General features: G+C 32.9%; 1 protein-coding gene across 2 annotated transcripts; it reads left to right on the top strand.

Annotated features, from left to right (window-relative positions):
• The first annotated feature begins 741 nt into the window (after nucleotides 1-741).
• Nucleotides 742-21,180, top strand: LOC118679710 (E3 ubiquitin-protein ligase ZNRF2). 2 transcript variants are annotated; one of them, XM_070109926.1, is made up of 5 exons: nucleotides 742-2,387; nucleotides 14,457-14,552; nucleotides 19,103-19,208; nucleotides 19,274-19,345; nucleotides 19,479-21,180. In XM_070109926.1, the coding sequence occupies exons 1-4, from the start codon at nucleotides 1,694-1,696 to the stop codon at nucleotides 19,329-19,331; spliced, it is 954 nt and encodes a 317-aa protein (XP_069966027.1). In that variant the 5' UTR covers nucleotides 742-1,693; the 3' UTR covers nucleotides 19,332-19,345; nucleotides 19,479-21,180. The 2 variants fall into 2 exon arrangements, with proteins under 2 accessions (XP_069966027.1, XP_069966026.1); XM_070109925.1 differs by having other exon boundaries at nucleotides 745-2,387; nucleotides 19,474-21,180.
• The last annotated feature ends 290 nt before the right edge of the window (nucleotides 21,181-21,470 follow it).

Raw genomic sequence — 21,470 nt, 5'->3', positions numbered from 1 at the left:
AATGGATTAGGATTTATATCCGTTAATGTGGGGTCTCTAAAACGGCATAATCAGAAACAATTGGGTTAAATTCTTTGGTGCTACATCATCTCCTGCTGGCGTATACATTTTTTAGGTTATATATAGTCCAAATTTTATGAAAAAAACCTCGTTCGTATGGAAGTTCTATGATAAAAACTTACTCAATTGAAGACTACTAAAGAAATTAAGCAGCTAAATTATTTATATTTCTATAAAATACTTTATCACATGCTTTTCATATAATTTCAGAGTATTAAATATAAGCAAAATTTTCACTTCACTTTAAAATAATTAACATTTTTAAATTAATTTTCAATACAAAAAGGGAAATGCACTATAAATCTGCGCATTTCCTTTTCTCGCCATTTTCACAATGGTCGGCTGAACATGGCGGATGTGCTATTTCGTTATGCCAATACGAAACGGAAGTGCACAGAAACAATGTAGCGAATCCATGTCTACAACATTAATGAAGAAATGTAAGCATTAATGAAGAACTGTGTTTTATTTAAACTATATTTCGTCAATAATCAATTATATTCATTGCAATCATATATATTTCACTGCATATCTTTTGTTCGCGAATTTCACATTACAACGCAAATTGGCAACGCCGTTAATGTCAATTTCGTTTCTGTCTTTACCGAAAAATGTCGACTGGCTGTCAAATTTTGCTAAAAAAATACAAAGAATTCGTAAATTAACCAAATGTTTCCTCCGTAAATTGAAAAATTTCAAGCAAAATAAAAACAAAAAAGTAATACAAAAAGCACGAACCGCATACAAAATTTAAAAGCAAATGTCAAAGTTAGTGAAAACGTGAAGTACGACTAGTAAAAAGAAGTTATTCTATATTCAGAAACAAAACTCAAAGCAGAAAAACAGACGGTCAGCAAATTAACGAAATAACTAGCAGTGGAGCAGCAACAAAAACGAAGGCGACGGTGGTGTAAGAGGCAACAGCACATCAGCGGTGTCAATGATAGATCATAAGAGGGCACTCATAATCATTAAATTGGCAAATTGTTTTCGGCAAGAAATAGGTTATTTTAAAGCGTTAAAAAATTTACGGCTTTTCTGTAATTGTCGATAAAGCCATCTAAGTTTGATATTGCTGACAAAAGCTGTCGCTTGCAATTTCATTTTGTTGCAGTCAAAAAAACTGATCAAGAACACATAAAAAACGCACACATTTCATCTTACTAAATAAAGGAGACAAGACGCACGTCACCACCAAACTCACACCATTTGTATTTATAACGTACACAAAGGTTAGTTACTTTCCTTTGTTTGATGTCAATGCGCACTCTATTGGAATCTGAGTAATCTGTAAACAACGCCGGTTAGCGACTCTGTGCCCACTCTTCTAAACAGGTCAATATCCTCACCAACAAAGTCTTTTTCCGCAGCGTGTTTTATGCTAGTTTTCTAAAGAACTTGACTGCTGATTGTCCAAAACACACGCGTTTGCTGTGGTTCGCAAAGTGATTATAAATGGAATAAGTAAACATTTCTAATGACGCACTGGAGGCGTTAAAATCCTTTTCGATATTCACAATTATAAATTTCTATCGCACAAATCGCCAGTCGTATATATATATCTTGTTTCATACGAAAATCAAACTGCTCACCATTACACCAATTCGAGAAGAACGAAAGTGAAACCCAACGAATGGGCGCTAAGGCAAGTACACCGACAGCCAGCGGCCAAAGCCCACGTTCGCGTACCTTTTCCAGCAGCTCAACTGGAACGGACGCTGCACAAGTCGCCAGCAATAGCAGCGCAGATGGTGGTCAAGGCTTTAACTTATTGCGTACATTACCCAGCCTACAGGTGCAACATCATGTCCAGAGTTCAAGCATCGATCGACAGCGTGCACGTAGTTTGAGCTCAGTGCCGGATATTCACAATCAACAACATGGCAACTCACATGCAGCCTGTGTCGCTGGTGGACCGCATACGCATCCAGCGGTCGGTACAACCCCAAGTAGTAATGCATTTGGTGTAACCTCACAAGCACATTCTTCAGTTGCCACCAATTATTTGCAACATCCGCATTATCCGCTTGGTGGTGATGTTATGGGTTCGGGTAGTATTCGTGTCAGTGTGCCGGTCAGTAGTAGCTCATTTCACGACAACACACTGATGCTGAATGGCGGTAACGGTGGCGGTAATAGTGGCCGTGGCATGGTCAGCGCACCACATTCTCATACACTCAACTTTGAAGATCTACAGGATGTTGCTGCAACGGGCACAAATTTTGTGGAGAGCATTGCATTGGCGGCATCCTCATCTAGTGGCGCGAGCGGTATTGGTCGCGTCTACACAGCTACATCGCTACCATCGCACATTTGGTCATTTAATGGTAAGTGAATTTCTTTTATCACTACTTTTGTATCACTATGGTAAAAAAACAATAGACATGTCAATGACAAATTATATACCAGGTGTCATACAGAGTTATGTTGAGATGATGAAAATGCATTTTATAATGAAAAAAATACTGCGGAGTTTCCAATAGTTTGTCTGTAGAAAAGTTCGGAAAATTAACATTAAACTTCTATAAACTTGTTTGTTATCTATCGTACACTTTAATTAAGTGCTAACGACTCATTGCAATAAATCGTTGCTGTTGTCCTACAAGTCTATTTGCTTATATTATTAGGTAAATACTATTACGTTTCGTGTGAAAATGTTGTTGTAATTAACGTATAATGGCCTGTAAAAAAGTCCGGAAAATGAACTTATCGTCAGTGCTAATAAAGTTATCTTTAATTGTTGGTTATAACTTCCTAAAAGTAATAAAAAGAATCAGAGTAAATATAGTTGTTCTTCTTGTTGTTGTAGTATTATAAACAATTTCTCAGATTTTCTTGGGTATGTCGATGGGGTGAAATTTCATTATTTCGCGTTCATTTCGGTTACATCGACGCGGCTGTCGTTGAAACGGTAAATATAGTTTTATAATATGCTAAGTATTGTCCAGTCAATTAAGTGGTCATATCCATTTGCAATTCAAAAAATTGCGTTTTTGGTGCATTTTATTTAATAAATAAAGATAATGTACTTTAAGATAATTTACTGTTCGTTAATAATCGGCGATGAATTTTGAAAAATTTTGGAATCCGTTGATCCCGTAGCCGGCTTTCAGCAGGACCTCCGAAACGGTGTCTGGCGGTGAGGAATATTTTTCTGTTTAAAACTATCTGAAATCCAAAAACCAAAATGTATTATAACTATATGTAATGGCGACTTAAAAAAAGGCGTTTATTGTGAATATATTTGCATATAATAGTGGCTCAAAAAAGTATACTTTTTTTTATCAAAAATCTGAATCAAATATATCTGAGAAGGTCGTGTGAAAATTTCAAGACGATCGGTTCAGCCGTTTTGGAAAAATTTTCCTCACTGACTCTGAAAACAGCGTTTCGAGAAAAACGCGTTTAAAGTATTGGTAGCCGTAGCTAAAAATTTCTTACAAATACGTTCATATTTTTGAAACAATCAACAAAAACCATACTCCATTTTTTTAATTCAAAAGTAAATATAACCTCCTAAAATTATACTTAACTTTTGTGTCACAAAAATAGACATAATCAAGTGTGCTCTCCATTTCCATGCGATCAATCATGATTAACTTCAATCTAAGGAGTTACAACTGCTTGAATTTTCGATTTCCTCAAGACAATATATTCGTGTGCCTTGTTGACTCAAGTATTGTTTTTATCTTAATACAACAATAATTATATTAAATATATTTAATTTTACTATTTGTCGCCGTTGTTCAGAAAATACTTTACACACGCATATACAAAGGTTTATTTGGCAAACAAGTTACATGATTAAAATAAGGAAAAAAAGTACTAAATGGAAAATAATTCAAATTGTTTACTTTTTACGAGCAGCTGATAAGATAACTTTGTTTTGGTGAACCTTTCCTAAGATTCATCGTAATACGATGCCGAGCAGCTGGCAACGCCGTCAACTCATTTACGACCCCCTTGCGTGCGTGCTATTAGACAGTAGGTAGCCCGCCAGCCGAGTAGTGCGAAAAGCAGGAAGAAGGTAACAACAGTCAGTCAACATACGGCGAGTTTCAACGAATGCAGGAATAAATAGAATAGCAGTGTACTACTTCTCTATGCCAGTATACCTACTATGAGCAGATACTTCGTTTAGCGATTTGACAAGTTTTGCACATATAAAGTACATAATCGAAATTGGTGTTGAGCTGGTCACTGATTTTGTCGCCGCTGAGCGACACTATTCACATTAGTTTTAATAAGTTTAAAAAAAAGTGAAAAGAATATGAATAGCAGACAACACATATCTATACAAGTACAATATATATTTAAACAAACATAAGTGTGTGTAGCAAACGAGTAAAGCGGAGCTTTGAGCGAACAGTGCTAGCAAAAAATATTGTTATACATATTAAAGGAATTATGTGTGGTAGGCGAATAAAAGAGCAACAGCGAGCAGTATAATTAATGGATCTAGTGATAAAATTAAAAACCGGAGTTATACATATATGTACATATGTACATGCCTACAAACGTAGGAGTTAAAGCTGTTGACTGCAAGTGCTTATAATTAACGGCAGAAATTAACAAAAGAAAAACTATTAATATATTTACATAGATTTTCGGCCCGATAGGTAAATTGATTTACTAAGTGGTGGCCACAAGTGAGCTATGAGCACTGCCGACTGCCTTAACTTCGCAACGGCATTATGACAAACGAAGTAAATGAAAGGTTACAAAAGCAAAGGCGACGTCGACAGCAACAGCAATTTGAAGTGATTATTTTGTTGGCTTGATTGTGTGCGCATAGTATCTGATTGGCAAGTCCGTGGGTCCCTTGTTGGCTCAGCTGGTGACTGCTGTGTGTACATATTTATTTGTATTTACAATAATATACACTTTGCGCTGTGTGTAACTCGTAAACTTTATAGAGCAGCTCTTTGTTGGTCTCGTTGTGCGCTTATCAAAATTGTGATCGCGAGTTGTTCCTCTTAATGTCGTTTATTCGCTCAATAAAGTGTAAAAATTTGTATTTATTATTATTATTTTTTTTTAATTACACCTATGTGCTTTAATACGGAAAAAACTCTAACTCATTTATGTACTGTATGTATACACACTTCGAAAAACACTTTTGTTGTTGCACACATATACAGTGACAGAAACGTGTCGTAGAACTGTGGGGTCATGTAATATTTAAATGTCTTCAAATCAATATTTGACAGGAGAGCGTCAAATCATATTCTCATGTGACCCATTTTAAAGCATACTTGTGTTTACCAATTCCATAAACCGGTTTTAGTGCTTCCAACTCGTTTCCATGGCAATCTAATGATTTCGGGACGTTAACTGAGATGTTGGTCTTGAACTTCTTAAACATAGCAACACGGGTTTTAATGACTTATCGTCTTCTCTAAATAATTTGGTGATTATTTTATGTCGTTACAACTACAACAATAATCACTAAACACCAAAATACGGAATCATGTCCGTCGGTTTCTTCTCGTAATAACAATAAGTTTCGTGGCAGCGTAAAATTTCTAAGTCACTTCTCGGCAGCTCTTGGTTTAAAGATAAAGAACCCTCGGCTTGGAACTTAAAAAGTCATATAAAAACACTAATTAAATCATAATTATTAAGGATATTTGAGGTTTTATTAAAACCATTTTTTTAAAAAATGTTAAATGCTTTGAATTTTTATACAAATATGTATATGAGCTTAGATACTGTTTTATTATTACAGAAAAATTTATAATTCAGAAAATATGTCCAAGTTGTTTCGTCATGGTTTCAATCCACATTTTCTATAAATTTTCTGTGAGCATAGCATAGCATCTTTATAAATTTTAAAAATATTGACGATAGTTTTCTTACTGTACTTACATATTTTTAAGGCTAGAACTGATATTATAATTATTGCTTTGAATAGTCTATAATCTCTAAGCCATTGCAGTTATAATAAAAGTGCTTTCTTTTGAAGCCTGTTGTCATCTCTTTCCACAAACATACGAATACCTCCGTCTCTGATACGTTTGATAGCTATCATCCGTTTCCGCTTAAATTAAAGCCGGAAGTCGGTCTAATGTGGTTCCGGTGACTTGAACTTGGATTTTGTTTTTACAATATCAAATATTTGGCTTCTACAAATAGTATAAGTAATATTATATTACTTGCTCAGATTGTTGGCCGACTCTATTGCATGCATTCTGACGATCATATTTTAAATTTCATGTAAAATCCAGGCTTTAGATTAGAGCTACTTCTGGAAGTTAACTACTATGGCTTTCAGCTTGATGCCATTACATTTTTTTACGCGGAACAGTTTGCCATGAAGTATGGAACACCCAGAAGGAAACGTCGGAAACGCCATAAATTATAAACAAAGTCAACAGCTTGACAAGCTGACTAGCCATGTCCGTCCGTCTGTATATACGCGAACTAGTCCCTCAGTTTTTGAGATATCGATCTGAAATTTTGCACACGTTCTTTTCTCCCCAAGCGGCCGCTCATTTTCCGGAATCGCCGGTATCGGACCACAATTGGATATAGCTGTCATACAAACTGATCGATCAAAATCAAGCCCTTGTATGTAAAACTTTTTTATTTGACAAAATATCTTCACAAAATTTGGCATACATTATTTTCCAAGATAATGCTCCAATTTCCGAACATATTGTTCAGTTAGAACCACTATAGCATATATGCTGCCAAAAAACTTGAGCGATCGAAATAAAGCGTATTATAGCTTTGGTTTAGCCAAAATTAACGTTTTTTCTTGTTTACAATAAAATTTCACATTTATACCACTGTGCAACTCACCGATACACACCACAGAACTCGTACCCACAGCAAACCAAATTGGTGGAAATGCTCACAAATATTTGAATATATATGTATTTATAAATATAATTGCATATGTATGGTATATATACTTGTAGATACACTACTACATATGTATCTAGCGATATAGACAGACAATCGCAGCGCTGCTGATTCTTTGATTTGTAGAGTGCTCCGCTGTGATGCGTGTGCCCGAGCGCTCGTACTAGACGCAGGGGTGGCTAGCTAGCAAACGAACAAACTTCTGAGGGGCGCGCGGAGCAGGCATTTAGGCGCTCACTAGTGTGTGTCGAAAAGAAGAAATACGTACACGGTGTCGGCTACACAACCAGCCAGCCAAACAGGTCCGACGTCTGTCCGCGTCAGCAGCAGCGCAGCTGACAGCAGCATACTCATGACAGCTGTAGTCACCACAAATAGTCAGTTGGCAGTCAGTCAGTTGATACATGCCGAGTTGATCAGCGAATATTCGAGTGCGAAAAATTCGATTTTTCACAGCGGATTTTAACAATTTGAAAAGTGAATTTTTAACGTGTTTTCTCACACACACACACACAGTTTCTGTGTTTTGACGTAGCGAGAATAGAAAACAGATCTACGCAATTGTGAATTCGTTAATAGTGCGTAAATGCCAATGATTATTGCTAACAAATGCAGCATGCATACATACATATACATACATAGTGTTATTTGCCGTGAAAAAAAAAACTTGAATTCAATTTCCTAATTTAGTGCAATGCCCGCCGACAATTTGACGCAAACGTTTCGATTGCACGTCATTCGACGCTTCGAAGCATTAATTTAGTTTTTATTCCGTTTTTTGGTGTTGTTGCTCCGGTTTTGGTGCTTGACCTACCGCGCCACCGGTGACAGCGGAGTCATTATGTTGTGCTCACTCCATTACACAATTTCGCTTTACCGCTACTCACACGCGATGTAGACTTTTCCGGGAAGCGCGTCCACAAAGGAGCTCACTTGACACTCGCGCCATTGAGTCACATTATTATTGTTTTTTTTTGGGAGCGTTGAACAGCGGCTACTAAACAGGAAGATAGCAAGGCGTTCGTTCGCTATAACGCAGTCATGCAATTATAAAGCAACAACAACAACAATCAAAAGGCCAATCATTCACTTGAACGCTGACAGAACAAAGCAAAACCGGGTAGGGTTGAGTGCAGACATACAAACATACTTATAATTACATATGTATGTACATATAGTACATACATATATAGCATAGTAATATATACAACCGATGCAAGCACCAACGGAGCTTTCGCTTTCGGCGTAGCGTGGTGCTGCGACGGAGTTGTTGACGAACCAGTCCGGCAGTCAGCTAGTGACTTATTCACTGTGTGTGGTGGCTGCGTTAAATGCAGCGCATGTCTGTATATATCCGCATACGCCCGTGTGCCCATGCAGCCCGTCCGTCCGTCTGTTCGGCCAGTAACGCCCTGGTGCACCAGCCACCCCGCCTTTGTCGCCGTTCAACTATTTCAGTTTGTTTATTCAACGCTTTACATGTGTCTCCCGCATGGGTAAGCGTGTGCATGAGTGTGTGTGTGTGCGGCCGATTGTATTTTCCCACATGTGTTATATTCGCGGCGAAGTGTTTGCATAAGATAAGGCGACTGCGATGTGAAGGATTAAAATTGGCCGGGTTGTAAAACACACGCTGACGACTTGAGCGCGGTGTGGCAACGCATCGATCAGTTGTTAGCAGTAAATATATGTGTGCTTGCGTTAGTAAAGCGAGATGGCGCTGGTGCTGTGAGGTGCCAGGGGGCGTGGCACAGTCGGCGTAGAATTGCGTATTTATTTCGAGGGATCGCGAGTAGAGTGCGAGACTCATATAGCCACGGCGGCCATGAACGAGTTATATTTCTTTTTGCTAACAAACATACTTACAGACAAACAATGTACACATATGTGTGTGTGTGTGTGAGTTCGTAAGCATGTGTAAATTTTTTCACCGCTTTAATAATATTTTTTTCGCGCACGTAGCACCTACCTTCGATAAGACAAAGAACAAACAAAGGCAGTAAGAAGAGGCAATCATTTTTTGCTTGATAAAAAAAAAAGCGTAAAGCGCAGCAAAGACTCAGAAAGCAGACATTTATTGTGAAAGAAAATTTCTCGAAAACAAAACAGTTTAATTATTTAACAATAAGCGGAGCCGCGCTACAAAAAGCGACAAAGCAAAAACACCAAAATAAAAACAAACAATCAACATGGGCCAGGTTTTCGGCAATACGAACAATGTACACGGCGAATATTCAACGACCACGAGCAAATATGTTGGTAAGTTATGGCACTAAGTAATAAATAAGCCGCAAAGTAAATGCATATGTATGTAAGAGATAAAAAAACAAATAAAAATATGAATAATAAAGTAAATATTAAAAATTAATGAAATGAATAAATACCTACATATGTATTTATGATAAAAAAAGCTAACAAAAAGTAATATTTAATAATAAAATAAATATGAAAAATTCAAGAAATAAATAAATACGTCTGCATATAAAATTAAAACAAAAAAAAAAACCGAATGAAAATATTAATGATAAAATAAAAATTAATTAAATAAAAAATATTAAGGACAAGTAAACAAAAGAAAAATAGAGTAAACATTAAAAGCATTAAAATATGTAAAATACCGGAAATATATAAAAAAATAAATGTGTAAAAAGATGTATATATAAGTAAATATATATAAAACTCGTAAATAAGAATTGAAAAGTGCAAAAATGTCCTATAAATAAAGACGAAATAAATTAAAAATGTGTATAACAAAAAATGTTTAGGATTATAAAAATAAAATGATAAATATTATAATGTAGGTATGTACATATGTATATTATATATATACAGTATAGTATATATTTTTATTAGAAATAAGAATACTATAATAAAACAAAAAAAAAATGTGAAATGCAATAAACTATTCCAAAAATTAATCACTATTGAAAAAAAAGCTTACATAAACAAATTTATAAAATAAACAAATATATAAACAAATAAATAATTTACAATTTTATAAAGGCCAAAAGAAAGGATGGCGAATCTCAAATTGCAAAAGAAAATAATATCAAATAAATTAAACAAAAAGAAGACAACTTATTTTAAAAAATTTCCGATCGTTCAGTTAATATGACAACTGCATCATATACACATGTATGCAATAGTGGTCCGAAATCGGCAACAAGTGAGCAGCTCCTTGGGGAAAATAGGACGTTTAGAAATACGAGATAATAAATAAAATAAAAAATCGATTAAATGAAATGACAAATTCATAAAAATATAAAAAAACGGAAAATAGGTTTATCGAAAGTAAAAATGTTAGTTAAACTAAATTTATAAACAGAAAGACAAGCGAAAAATAATTACAAAGTAAAATTTAAATGTATATAAATAGTAAACAAATTTGTAAATTAAAACTCAAATTAAATAAAAATCTAATCCTAATAAAATAGCCAAAACGAAACAGCAAAACTATAAATAAAATACAAAAACACTAGCAACAAAAACTATAAGCATAAAAATTAGAAAACACAATTGAAATGTACAGTAAGTAGACCGTAATCGGCAAACTGCAAGTACGCCATTAAAAGTGCAGCCAAAGAGTAAAAGAAAATCTAAAAAAAAATAAAAATAGTTTGACTTAATGACTTTTTGTATACCTAAGCACCTGTTTATTCATACAGACACACACTCCCTCATACAAACATACGTACGTACATAAATAGCAATAGACACACCCGCCTAAATAGAATGTTCAATAGTCACATACTTAAGCCCCAACATACTATGGTTCGAAAGAACGATCAATAGCAATAATCAGTCAACGCGAAGGCAAAACACCGCAATCGGCCAAGCATTACAGGGGCAAGTGCAAATGACCATTATATGGTATCGATTGTGCGCCAGCCGATTAGGCAGTCAAAATAATGCCATATTCTAATGCGTTATTATTATTTATATGCACCCATAATATATATATATCTATATATATATATATATACATATATATATGCATGTTTATAAGCGCTAATTATTTTCTAGAACAAATCGCAATTAATACCTATAAATAGGTGTAGAACACTTTTTGCCGTTCATTTGCTTGTGTGTTTACATTTTCTTCTACTCGGCACAATAAAAAAAGTGTTTTGAATCGATCGTAAAACGATAAGCAGCGAGCAACAAAGCACACGTCAAGCGCTTCTGATAAGAACGCTCGGTGAGTAAAATACGACCAGTCATGGGAATAATGTCGGCCTAGAATATTACGCATGCATTTATTTTAGGTAATTGCATGTAGAACAAGCGAATTTTCGGTTTTCGTGACCATTTAATCACAGAGATAACCATTTTATCGCATTTGCATGCAAACATAAATGACTTAACAAAAGTCTTCTGTAAATATTTTGCCATTAGCTTTATTGCAAAAATAAATACAACCTGACTTGAGTCAACGGCGTGTGATTTCACAATTCATTAAACTATGAAGTACGCCAAAAACGTCTAATGAACTTTCTTTCATATCGTATGCGACGTTAATGAGACCCTGAAGTCGAATCTATATACGATATATAAGTCGGGTGCACGAAAAGGGAACGGGCTCGGATTTTTATGCAATCGAGCACTGTCAACTTGGTAGCAATTACTCCAAATTACTACATATTTTCTCCCGCTACAACAACAACATAATTGGTTATAATAATAAATATAATAAATTTATTGAATATCTCTTGATTCCTCCTAATCTTGATCTAATCTTGGTTTGATCAGTAACCTCGAGCGGTTACAATATACAAGTATAATCGGTTAACCAGGTCTATTGAGGGCCTATAACTCAATTGATTTCACTTGTTATTTGCTACGTATCGTTCCAAACAGATTTTGATCGTCGAAAGGACAGCTCTCGGTCGGATAAAATCCTGGTCAATTCAAACCATATAACCGGCTGTCATAAGGATCGATTGATTTCACTCTCCCACTTCGCTTTGATGACTCTAACTTTGCTTCTAGGTGAAAAAATTGTATGCCCGAGTAACCATCTCAATAAGGAGTGTTTGGGATCTCCAAAGATCACTTTGCGTACTCTTCGACAGTTGCAGTTTTTATAGAATTATTTTTATATTTTATAGAGTTTTTGAGGTCTTGAAAGCTTTTTAAGCAGAAAAATTGTGCCTCAACGTCTCCAGATTAACTAAACTAAAGTTTTTAGCTTTGTTGTTTGCTCTAACTGTTTGGTAAGCGACTTAATAAAAGATAGAACATAATTTACGATAATCATTATATAGCTGATTCGATCTGTACATTTTCAATGGGTTTCTTCTCAGTTATACAACTCTTGCGAAGCTTATTTTCATACAATGTTAGCTAAGTCTTTTATTAGAAACCTTCAAAGAAGTTCCGACGAAAGCGCTGAGCCATTGGAAGTCTCCAATGAGAGCACTTGTAATTATTCAACAAATAAATCACTTCTTAAACTGCACTGTAAATAATTAAACTTAATCTTACATAACTATTACGATTCATGCAATATTTCTGGAATTTTCGAACTTGTTATCTTAAGTATCGATTAATCCCTAAATAACTGATAATAAATATATTGTTTATTTCAATGTTAAGCTCGTTGGAACAAAATAAAAAAATAAAACATTTTTGCTTTGTTCAGATTTGCAGATAGTGATTTTTATTTCTTACGTTTGTAAATATTGTTTTTGTTTAACTCAAAAAGTCGTATTTACTCCATAATTTCCTAATTCTCTTTATATTTTCGATTTCCAACATCGTACAGAAAATATTAGATTTCTCTGAGAATGTCCCAGTTACTAGAATGTCTTGTGTTCTTTGAGTATTTTTGAAGTTAACAGATTTATTGAGATTTATTCCAGATATTCCACTCTTAGCACAGAGCCTTAATAATACCCTACCAGAGAAAATAATTACGATTTTATGAATATGTACCATATATAAGAGTATCAACGCTAATAACTAATTGTAGTCTTTCATTAAGGGGGGTAAGGTGTATAACTGTTTTGTTTTATATTTATCTTAATTGAATGCATAATATTTTATACATATTGTGTCCATACTTCAAGTCAATTGGACTATTTCTACACATATTTTTGCCAGATAAAAAAATTAAAGATATGAATTTCAAGAAAAGCTCTCGGCGTTACCTTGGGAAAACTATTATCTTGGTGGACCAAGTTGTGTAGGGCACCGCAGTTCTACCTTTTTTCGAGATACCTTCGAATAATTACTGCCATTACCGTATTTTTGTACCTCAAACAGGTTATATTAAGTTTGCCGCGATGTTTGCAACACCCTAGAGGAAACGGCGAAGACCCTTTAAAGTATATATAGGGTGCATAAATGATAAGCGTGACAAGCTGAATCGATGTAGCCAAGCCCGTCTGTATGTATGTGAACTGGTCTCTCAGTTTTTGAGATATCGCTCTTAAATTTTGCGCACGTTCTTTACTCATCAAGAAGCTGCTCGTTTGTCGGAATACCCGATATCGGATCAATATAACACATAGCTGTCATACAAACTAAACGATCAAACTCAAGCTCTTGTATGGAAAACTTTTTAATTTGACAAGATATCTTCATGAAATCGAGCATGAATAATTATCCAAGGAAATGCTACAATCTCCAGAAATATTGTTCAGATCGGACAATTATAGCATATATCTGTCATTCAAACTGACCGATCAAAATTAGAATAAACCTTTTATTTTATACCCTTTTATGCTATAAAAAACGGAGTTGTGAAAGTTACTATAGCTTCGTTTTTTGTTGTTTAATATTTCGCCGTGAAAACTTTATATAACGTTCTGTAAATGTCATTCTTTAATGTATCATTGTTTTTAATAAAGAAATTTAAACTGCGTCGTTATAAAAAATTTACAAAAACATGCGTGTTTTTGCACTAATTAGCCTTATCTCCCTTCCAGTGCGGCATACAGTTGCAATGAGCTTAACCGGCTGATTCTCGTGTATGGCACGGAACCTAACCTCAAAAAAAAAAAAAAAATTACTACTTCTCACAACCTGCTTGTAAACTTACATGTACACATGCATACGCGCAGAGTAAATATTTCTTTATTGAACAAATTAATGCTAATAACGGCATGTAGAACATATTAATATAAATCGCTTAGGACTTTATATAAACGCGCATGACCTTTAAAAATAAGTTCAAACCCCAATTGTAAAATTAACTTTTACCACAAATGCATGTTCGTATGTATTTGTGCGGATGTCCATGCATGTGTGTGTGTATGCGTGTGTGCTTTAACTCCATCAAACCAGCGTGAAGTCTGCGTGAACATTTGGCTCAACAATCACAAGTTGATTGCTTCCAAAGTGCAGAGCAGCTGATGCATTCGTCGCTTTTCCGCTTCACACACAGCGATTAGTCATCGCAAATAGTTCACATTTACGTAATAACCAATATTCACCAACTAATATTTCTTCAAATACATTTTACATACCTACATACTTGTATATATTTGTGACGTTCAACATTTTCCGTTCTTTTTTTGTACTTCCAGGTATTAAGTGTCCAGTATGTAACAAATTTGTGTTGCCCGACGATATTGAATGCCATTTAGTTATGTGCCTCACCAAGCCGCGACTGTCATACAATGGTGAGTGAAATAATTACAAAAAACAACAAAAACAATGAGTGAAAACAAGATTATCGGCCATTAAAATGCTGTTATTAAAATGTGTGCTTACAAGTCGTATAATTTAATTAAAAAATTTAAAAAAAAATTGTGCAGTCATTAGATTAAAAAAACCAAAACAACAACTTGCATAAAATATTTTACTCTTTTTTATTATTTATTTACTGTAATATTAATTTATGCAAATTGTGAAAAACTCTATTACACACGAATGAAACAACTTTCAGCAATATATATTCATTATATAAGAGATATATGTAATTGTTGGAGTAATTTATAGTTAGCAAGCAGTATTCATTCTTATGTGGCAAATATTCAAAGCAATTATTTACTTAATTACACTTTTCTATAGAGGCTCCGACTCTTTACATACTCACATTTACACAAACATATCTACAAGTTTAGCTTTAAGTGTGAAAATTAGCAGAAAATCAGTAAAACGTAAATAACGGTTTTAATTAAAATACAAATACAACGTCAAAAGATGAGCTGACGAACATGCTAATTACATATCCGCTCCGATCACCTTGACACAGAGATGGAGTTTGGACAGCACAACTAATAGAAAACCTATAAAGTGCCATAACTAAGCACTAAATTAAGATATAAAACTGTAATTTGTAACTGTAAACTGTAATAAAAGTGGGCTAACAATTTTTTAAAAGTGGGCGTGGCCCCGCTCTCTAATAAGTTTAGGGTAGATATCTCATAAACCACTTAAGCTACAAAATCCTAATTTGCTTAAGGCGAATTGTTTAAGAACCCCTACCAACAGTGGGAAAATTAATGAAATCAGATTATATCTAACGGTTTTGAGAAAAACCACTAAAAGCGCGATAAATCAATAACCAAATGCACCAGAGACATTAAATTCTACACCCAATGTAATGCAACAGGGCTTTATAGGAGATGGAGTCAAAATTGGACGATGGGCATGGCGCCGCCCACTTTTAAGTGAAATCACACATAACATGCACACAACAACATGCATAACATAACATTCTTATACTATTCCCACTTTACAGTGCGAAAATGAAGGATATTGGGTTACAACCACGCCTACTTCCCATATAACATAATTTTAAATTCCATATGATTCTTTCTACTTCCAGTATATAAATAAAGATTAATATTATATATCGGGATAAAACTTTGCACGAATCGTGCCTCTGAAGTGTGCCACCTTATGACCAAACAATGTCCAAAACGAACCAAAACTATTCAAGCCCCTAGGTACTGAATATGTAGACTCTAGTGCCTATAGTTGAGTTTTTACCAAAAATATCGGTCAGTGTTTGAGATATATAATTGAAATTCGGAGAGAATGCTTTCCTGATAATAGTATGTCTGAGTGTCCAAAATGGGTTGAATCGGGTTAATATTTCCCTTATTTCCCTTATTCCCCATATACCTAATATACATATTTTCGAACTCCCGGCTGACTTTATACTACATATATCCAATATATGAGTTTTTTCAATAAAAATGAGAGGGCGTATTGTCCTAATAGCATGTATCTTTGTGGCTATCTTTATGTGTAATCGGATAAAAACTTTGCCCTAGCCGCCATATAACTAACTATAGACTAACCCGACTCTAAAATACTCCCCTACATATATTGATTTTCGTTATTCTAACAAACCTTATGCCGAACATGTCGTTCAATCTGTGAGTTACATATTTATGCAATTGCTTGAAAATATGTTCTCTAGTATACCTCAGCAATGTCAAAATTAAAATTAATAATTTCCGGCTTTCCATCTGACAAAATGTGTGAAACTTTATTAAAATTAAATGAAGTAGTTTTATTAAAATTATGTGGGAATATGAATGAAATTGGTCTAGACATTGGTCCAAACCTTAGGTCCATAAAATAATTAATTGCGATCCTATTATATTAAATTTAGCTTCTTAAGTTGAGTTTATATCCCATATATCTTCTTTGAAGATGATTTTAATACATTTTTAACTGGCGTGAAGTAAAATATAGTAATAAAACTATAACCTATAATATAACTTAAAAAATACCAAATTTGTTTGTAATCAATTTACGATTTCGTCGAATAATGAATTTTGAATTGTTTCGCAATATTTTTTGATATGAATGTTTCCTAACACCTGAAGGTATTTTCGCTGCTTTGATCCTTGCATTTCGCTTCGTTTAAATATATGGTAGAAAATAACGTATACGCCCCGTCGTCCTTTCGAAACTAATATATGTAATGTATGGCAAACAGTCCAATTTATATGACTGGTAACATGTATTGTACAAATCGAAATTGTCGTTAAAATGTGAAATATTTCATGATTTGTGTACCAGTGCCGAATATTATTTATTACAAAACATTTACAAACATAGTTTCTTCGCACCCGAAAACTGCGAATTCGATAGCAACAATATTTCCATACAAATACATTTTGATTTTCTAAATTCTACTAAGCTTACCAACTTGTAATTGGAATTGGATTGGATTGAAGAAAATTTCATATCATCATATTATATACGATCTAAACTTTCTGAAAAACTTGATTTTGCAAAGAAAAATTGGATTAAAATTGGAAATAAAATTCTTTAAACTGAAAATCGAAATTAAAAAAAAAAATTTAATTTTTTAATCCAAAACTTGGAGTTAACTATAATGTATCTTTTAATTCAAAAATTCGAAAAGCAATTGAAAATATTCTTTTTTAGATCAAAACCTGGAATGAAAAAGTATAGAAAGAAATAATTTACGTATTTCTAACTGAAAAACTATAATTAAGAGTAACCAAAATGGTCGACCACGGTATTTGGAATTAAAATGATCAGTTTTTATTTTTAACTCGATTTTGGGATTATAAAATTTATTTTTATTTTTTCATCCCGGTATTTGTGATAAGATTAATATAAGAATTATTATTACTAAGATTTTCGTGATTACAAAATAAAATAAAAATTATTTAAATGTTTTTTCAATTGTGCCTTAAATACATTACTTGCAACACTACCTTATACTATAATCAAAAAGTAAGGTGAATTTGCCATTTAAAACTACCGGTTATCAGGAAGGCAGGATAAAATTGTTTATGCTGGTAGGATCGTCTCTAACGTTTGTCAAGCGTCTGTTTGTCAGAAGGTTTAATTATCTCCGAGCTACACGCGTTTTTGTAAACAATCAAAAGTGGATTTTTTGGTTTTTTGTATTGGTTGAATTTGTTGAGCAAAGAACTTGCATCAAATTTTGTTTGCGGAACGAATATTCTTGTGCGGACACGTTAAAAATGTTGCGAGAGGCATTTGGTGATCTAACTATGGCACAAAAAATTTTTATAAGTGGTACAATGAGTTCAAAATGGTTCTTCACGACTTTTTTTTGGCCTAAAACTCGACTCAAATCGTTCCGTAATTCGTCTGATTTGACTCCGTGCGAATTCTAGCGCTTCAGCAAACTCAAAATCCAATCGGGGACGCCAGTTTGACACGATTGAAGAGATAAAAACCGTATCGAAGAAGATCTTAAAGGCTTTACGGGAAAAGACTATTTCGTGGACTGGAAAAAGTGTTGCAAAAGTAGATTTTATCGAACGGGGATTACTTTGAAGGGCATGCAATTGAGTTGGAAGAATAGATAAAGAATTTGCATTTTATAATAAATTCGCTTTACTTTTTGATCACAGTAGTATAATTTATTTCTAATTGCGAATGTTGAATAAACTATGAACGTTTCCACCAGCCATATTTTGATCATTTTATAACTAGTTTTGTGTTATGAATTATGTTATTTTAATTATTTGTGATTACAAATTTCATATAATTTTCCCAGTTTAATATATTGATTAATCAATTTAAATTTTTTTATCTGAATATATTTAATAAGTGTGGTAACCCTTTCATATTTATGTTTCAAGTTTTGAAAATACTCGATACTTTGTATTAGCATTCTAATTATCCTATTTATAGTTTCAAAAACTTATTTTTGCATTTTATTAACAAAAATTTGATTTTACTTATTGTATTAAATTTTATTTTATTTTAAATTTAATTTATTTCACACTAATAATATTAAATGTTTGCATTATTTTTGATTAAAATTTATTTATTTATTTTATTTTTATTATATATTTATAATTAATTTTGCTATGTCTTATAACGTTTGAGCTTAGTTTTTTATTTTTTTTAAATTTTTCTATTTACCTTTACTTTAAGTAATTTTGTTTTAAGTAAATTTTTTATAAAAAATCTTAATTTGATTTATTATTTTTTAATTTTTAATTTCTGATTTTATTTACTATTTTATTTATAATATTTTTTTATGATATAAAACATAATTTTATTTTACTAAATTTTGTGTATCCATATTTAATTTGCTATTTGATTGAATTTTTCATATATTATTATATTTAATTTACTCTCGCATTAAATTTTATTAAATTTTTTTTACGCCTCACATATTTTTATGTTTTCAATTACACACATATGCAGTGGCACCTATTTTAATTTCAAAATTTCTTTTTCTTCTCATTTCTTTCAGAGGATGTTTTATCCGATGCCAAGGGCGAATGTGTAATTTGCTTAGAAGATTTGAATCCCGGTGATATTATTGCACGATTGCCGTGCTTATGTATTTATCATAAAGGGTAAGTCTACACACCTTTTGCAAACAATTTGAAACTCTCCACTAATAAGCGTTATTCTCTTGCAGCTGCATCGATCGATGGTTCGAGGTGAATCGATCCTGCCCCGAGCATCCAGGCGACTAGTTAAACCTCACTAAGTAAATAAGTCAATAATAATTTTAATATTAAACGATAATTCAAATTTATAATTTTTTTTTCTTTTTATATTTTTTTCTTTTTGTTTCTTACGTTTTACGTTCCATCTACACGTTAATTAATTATACAGTACAGTTTTAGTGAGAGAGATGAATTGGAATCATAACTAATCAATTTATTGAGTAATAATGAATCTAGTGATATAATATATATTCAGCAAATAATAATAAATAGAAATTAGTTGTAAATTCTTTTTTATACTGTGACGTAAAAATAGGTGAACATAATAACATAAACTTTAAATTATATTATAAATAAAAAAAAAACATAAGCAAGTAAATGAAAAAAAAACGAAGAAATGGTGAAAAAACTAAAAAAAAAATGCAAAAATAAGATATATATATATATTGTATGTTCGTATATTCTGTGTGTCTTATCGTTTATGAATATGAATATGCAATAGTTTTGTTGTGATTTAAATTGTATTGTATATATATTATATGAGGTGAAGTCGGGATGTGTTAAGAGGGCATACGGGCATACATGTGGCCCACGGTCATAACCGTAATAACAGTAATATTAAAAAATAGAAGGTACCAACGCAGCAGCAACTCAACCGAACTCAAATCAACTCAACACAACTACAAAGCAGCAGTATACGATGCACGGTAACTGCAAAGCCATGTTTCGCACCGTTAAACCTTAAATACAAATGAAACACCAATAACTGCAGCAACAATAACAACGATAATATATGATGGCAAGTAACGAACGTTGAAGGCGAATGTAAAAGGACTCAAAACAAAAAAAAAAAGGTGCTGTACACTGCAGCCCAGTGTGCGTTAGTTATTTAATTGTGATCGTCTATATAAGTTTTGTATATGATTTTTGCTCATTTCATGTTGACTGTTTTTGATTTGGCTTAAATTGTAAACACTTTCATACAAGCAAACAAGCAAAAAAAAGAAAATAACAAAAAAAATTAACACTAAAGCAAAAACAAAACAAAAAATAGTTTTTTAGTATAGGAAATGTTGTGAATTGTAATTGAGAAGTAAAAGAAATGTTTATGTTGAGCCAATAACTCCCCGCCGCGATGAGAAATCACCATCATCAATAAAGCAAAACAAAAAAATTAAACACAAATCAAGAAATTTACAAATGTACAGGAATGTACATATGTTTGTATGTATGTATGTGAGGCAAGTGCAGATACTGAATATCACCACGTCAACCGGTTTGGGGAGGTGGATGCAAGCGCGTAGCATACATGGACGAGTTGTTACTTGGACCCAGTAAACTTTACTCAAATGTCAATATCATTTCATAAATAAATAAATTTGATAATATATATATACATACATATATATATATACACATATACATATGTATATTGGATAAAAACTAAAATCAACAATTAAATTTAAGCGATTGTGGTATAATTCTATGGATGATGGTTAAAAATTAAGTTTAACTGAATATACAAGCATACATACATATAAACAACTATATTTACATATATACATAGCTATGTAATTTAGGTTTAGGCTCGAAAAATTGTGGTCATCAAATGTCCAACAAATAAAGCAAGAAACAAACAACAAGTAAACGCATGTAAATTGAAAATGAAAACAATAACTACAACACTAAATGAAACACACACACACAAAAATACACATCACAAATGTTAGAAACAAAACAATAAACAGCAAAAAGAGAAGAAAGTAACGAAATAACCATTAAAGCAAATATTGCAACGCATTTCACCGTAGTTGAATACAACAACACATAACGTAAAGTAGAAAAAGAATCAAAAATAGTGCGCTAAAAAACAAAATATTAATAACAAAGAATAGTAACAGCAAAACGGATGTGTGAGTAAGAGCAACAGAAGGTGGAAGTGAATGAAAACAAAGAAACGAAGCGAACGTGAAAATCTTGTCAAGCATATACCAAATCAATATTAAGCGTAGCCGTTAAAATTGTACATACTTACATATTATATAGATCATAACGCATACATACACAAAAATACAAAAATACAAAAATACATACAAATTTATATACACGAAAGCGCGTACGCGCACATTAGCGGTACATTAAGTAAACAAAACAACAACAAATTTA

Source organism: Bactrocera oleae, chromosome 5 (genome assembly GCF_042242935.1).
Source record: "Bactrocera oleae isolate idBacOlea1 chromosome 5, idBacOlea1, whole genome shotgun sequence".
NCBI classification, from domain to species: Eukaryota; Metazoa; Arthropoda; class Insecta; order Diptera; family Tephritidae; genus Bactrocera; species Bactrocera oleae.
Note: the sequence above shows the minus strand (reverse complement) of the source record. Positions and strands in the feature narration are given on the sequence as shown.

Bases quoted from the DNA above. Each gene is read 5' to 3' on its own strand.
- LOC118679710 (XM_070109926.1), top strand. From the start codon at position 1,694: ATGGGCGCTAAGGCAAGTACACCGACAGCCAGCGGCCAAAGCCCACGT. The intron at 14,553-19,102 runs GTGAGTGAAATA...CATTTCTTTCAG, and splicing joins GCCGCGACTGTCATACAATG to AGGATGTTTTATCCGATGCC. The intron at 19,209-19,273 runs GTAAGTCTACAC...ATTCTCTTGCAG, and splicing joins TTATGTATTTATCATAAAGG to CTGCATCGATCGATGGTTCG.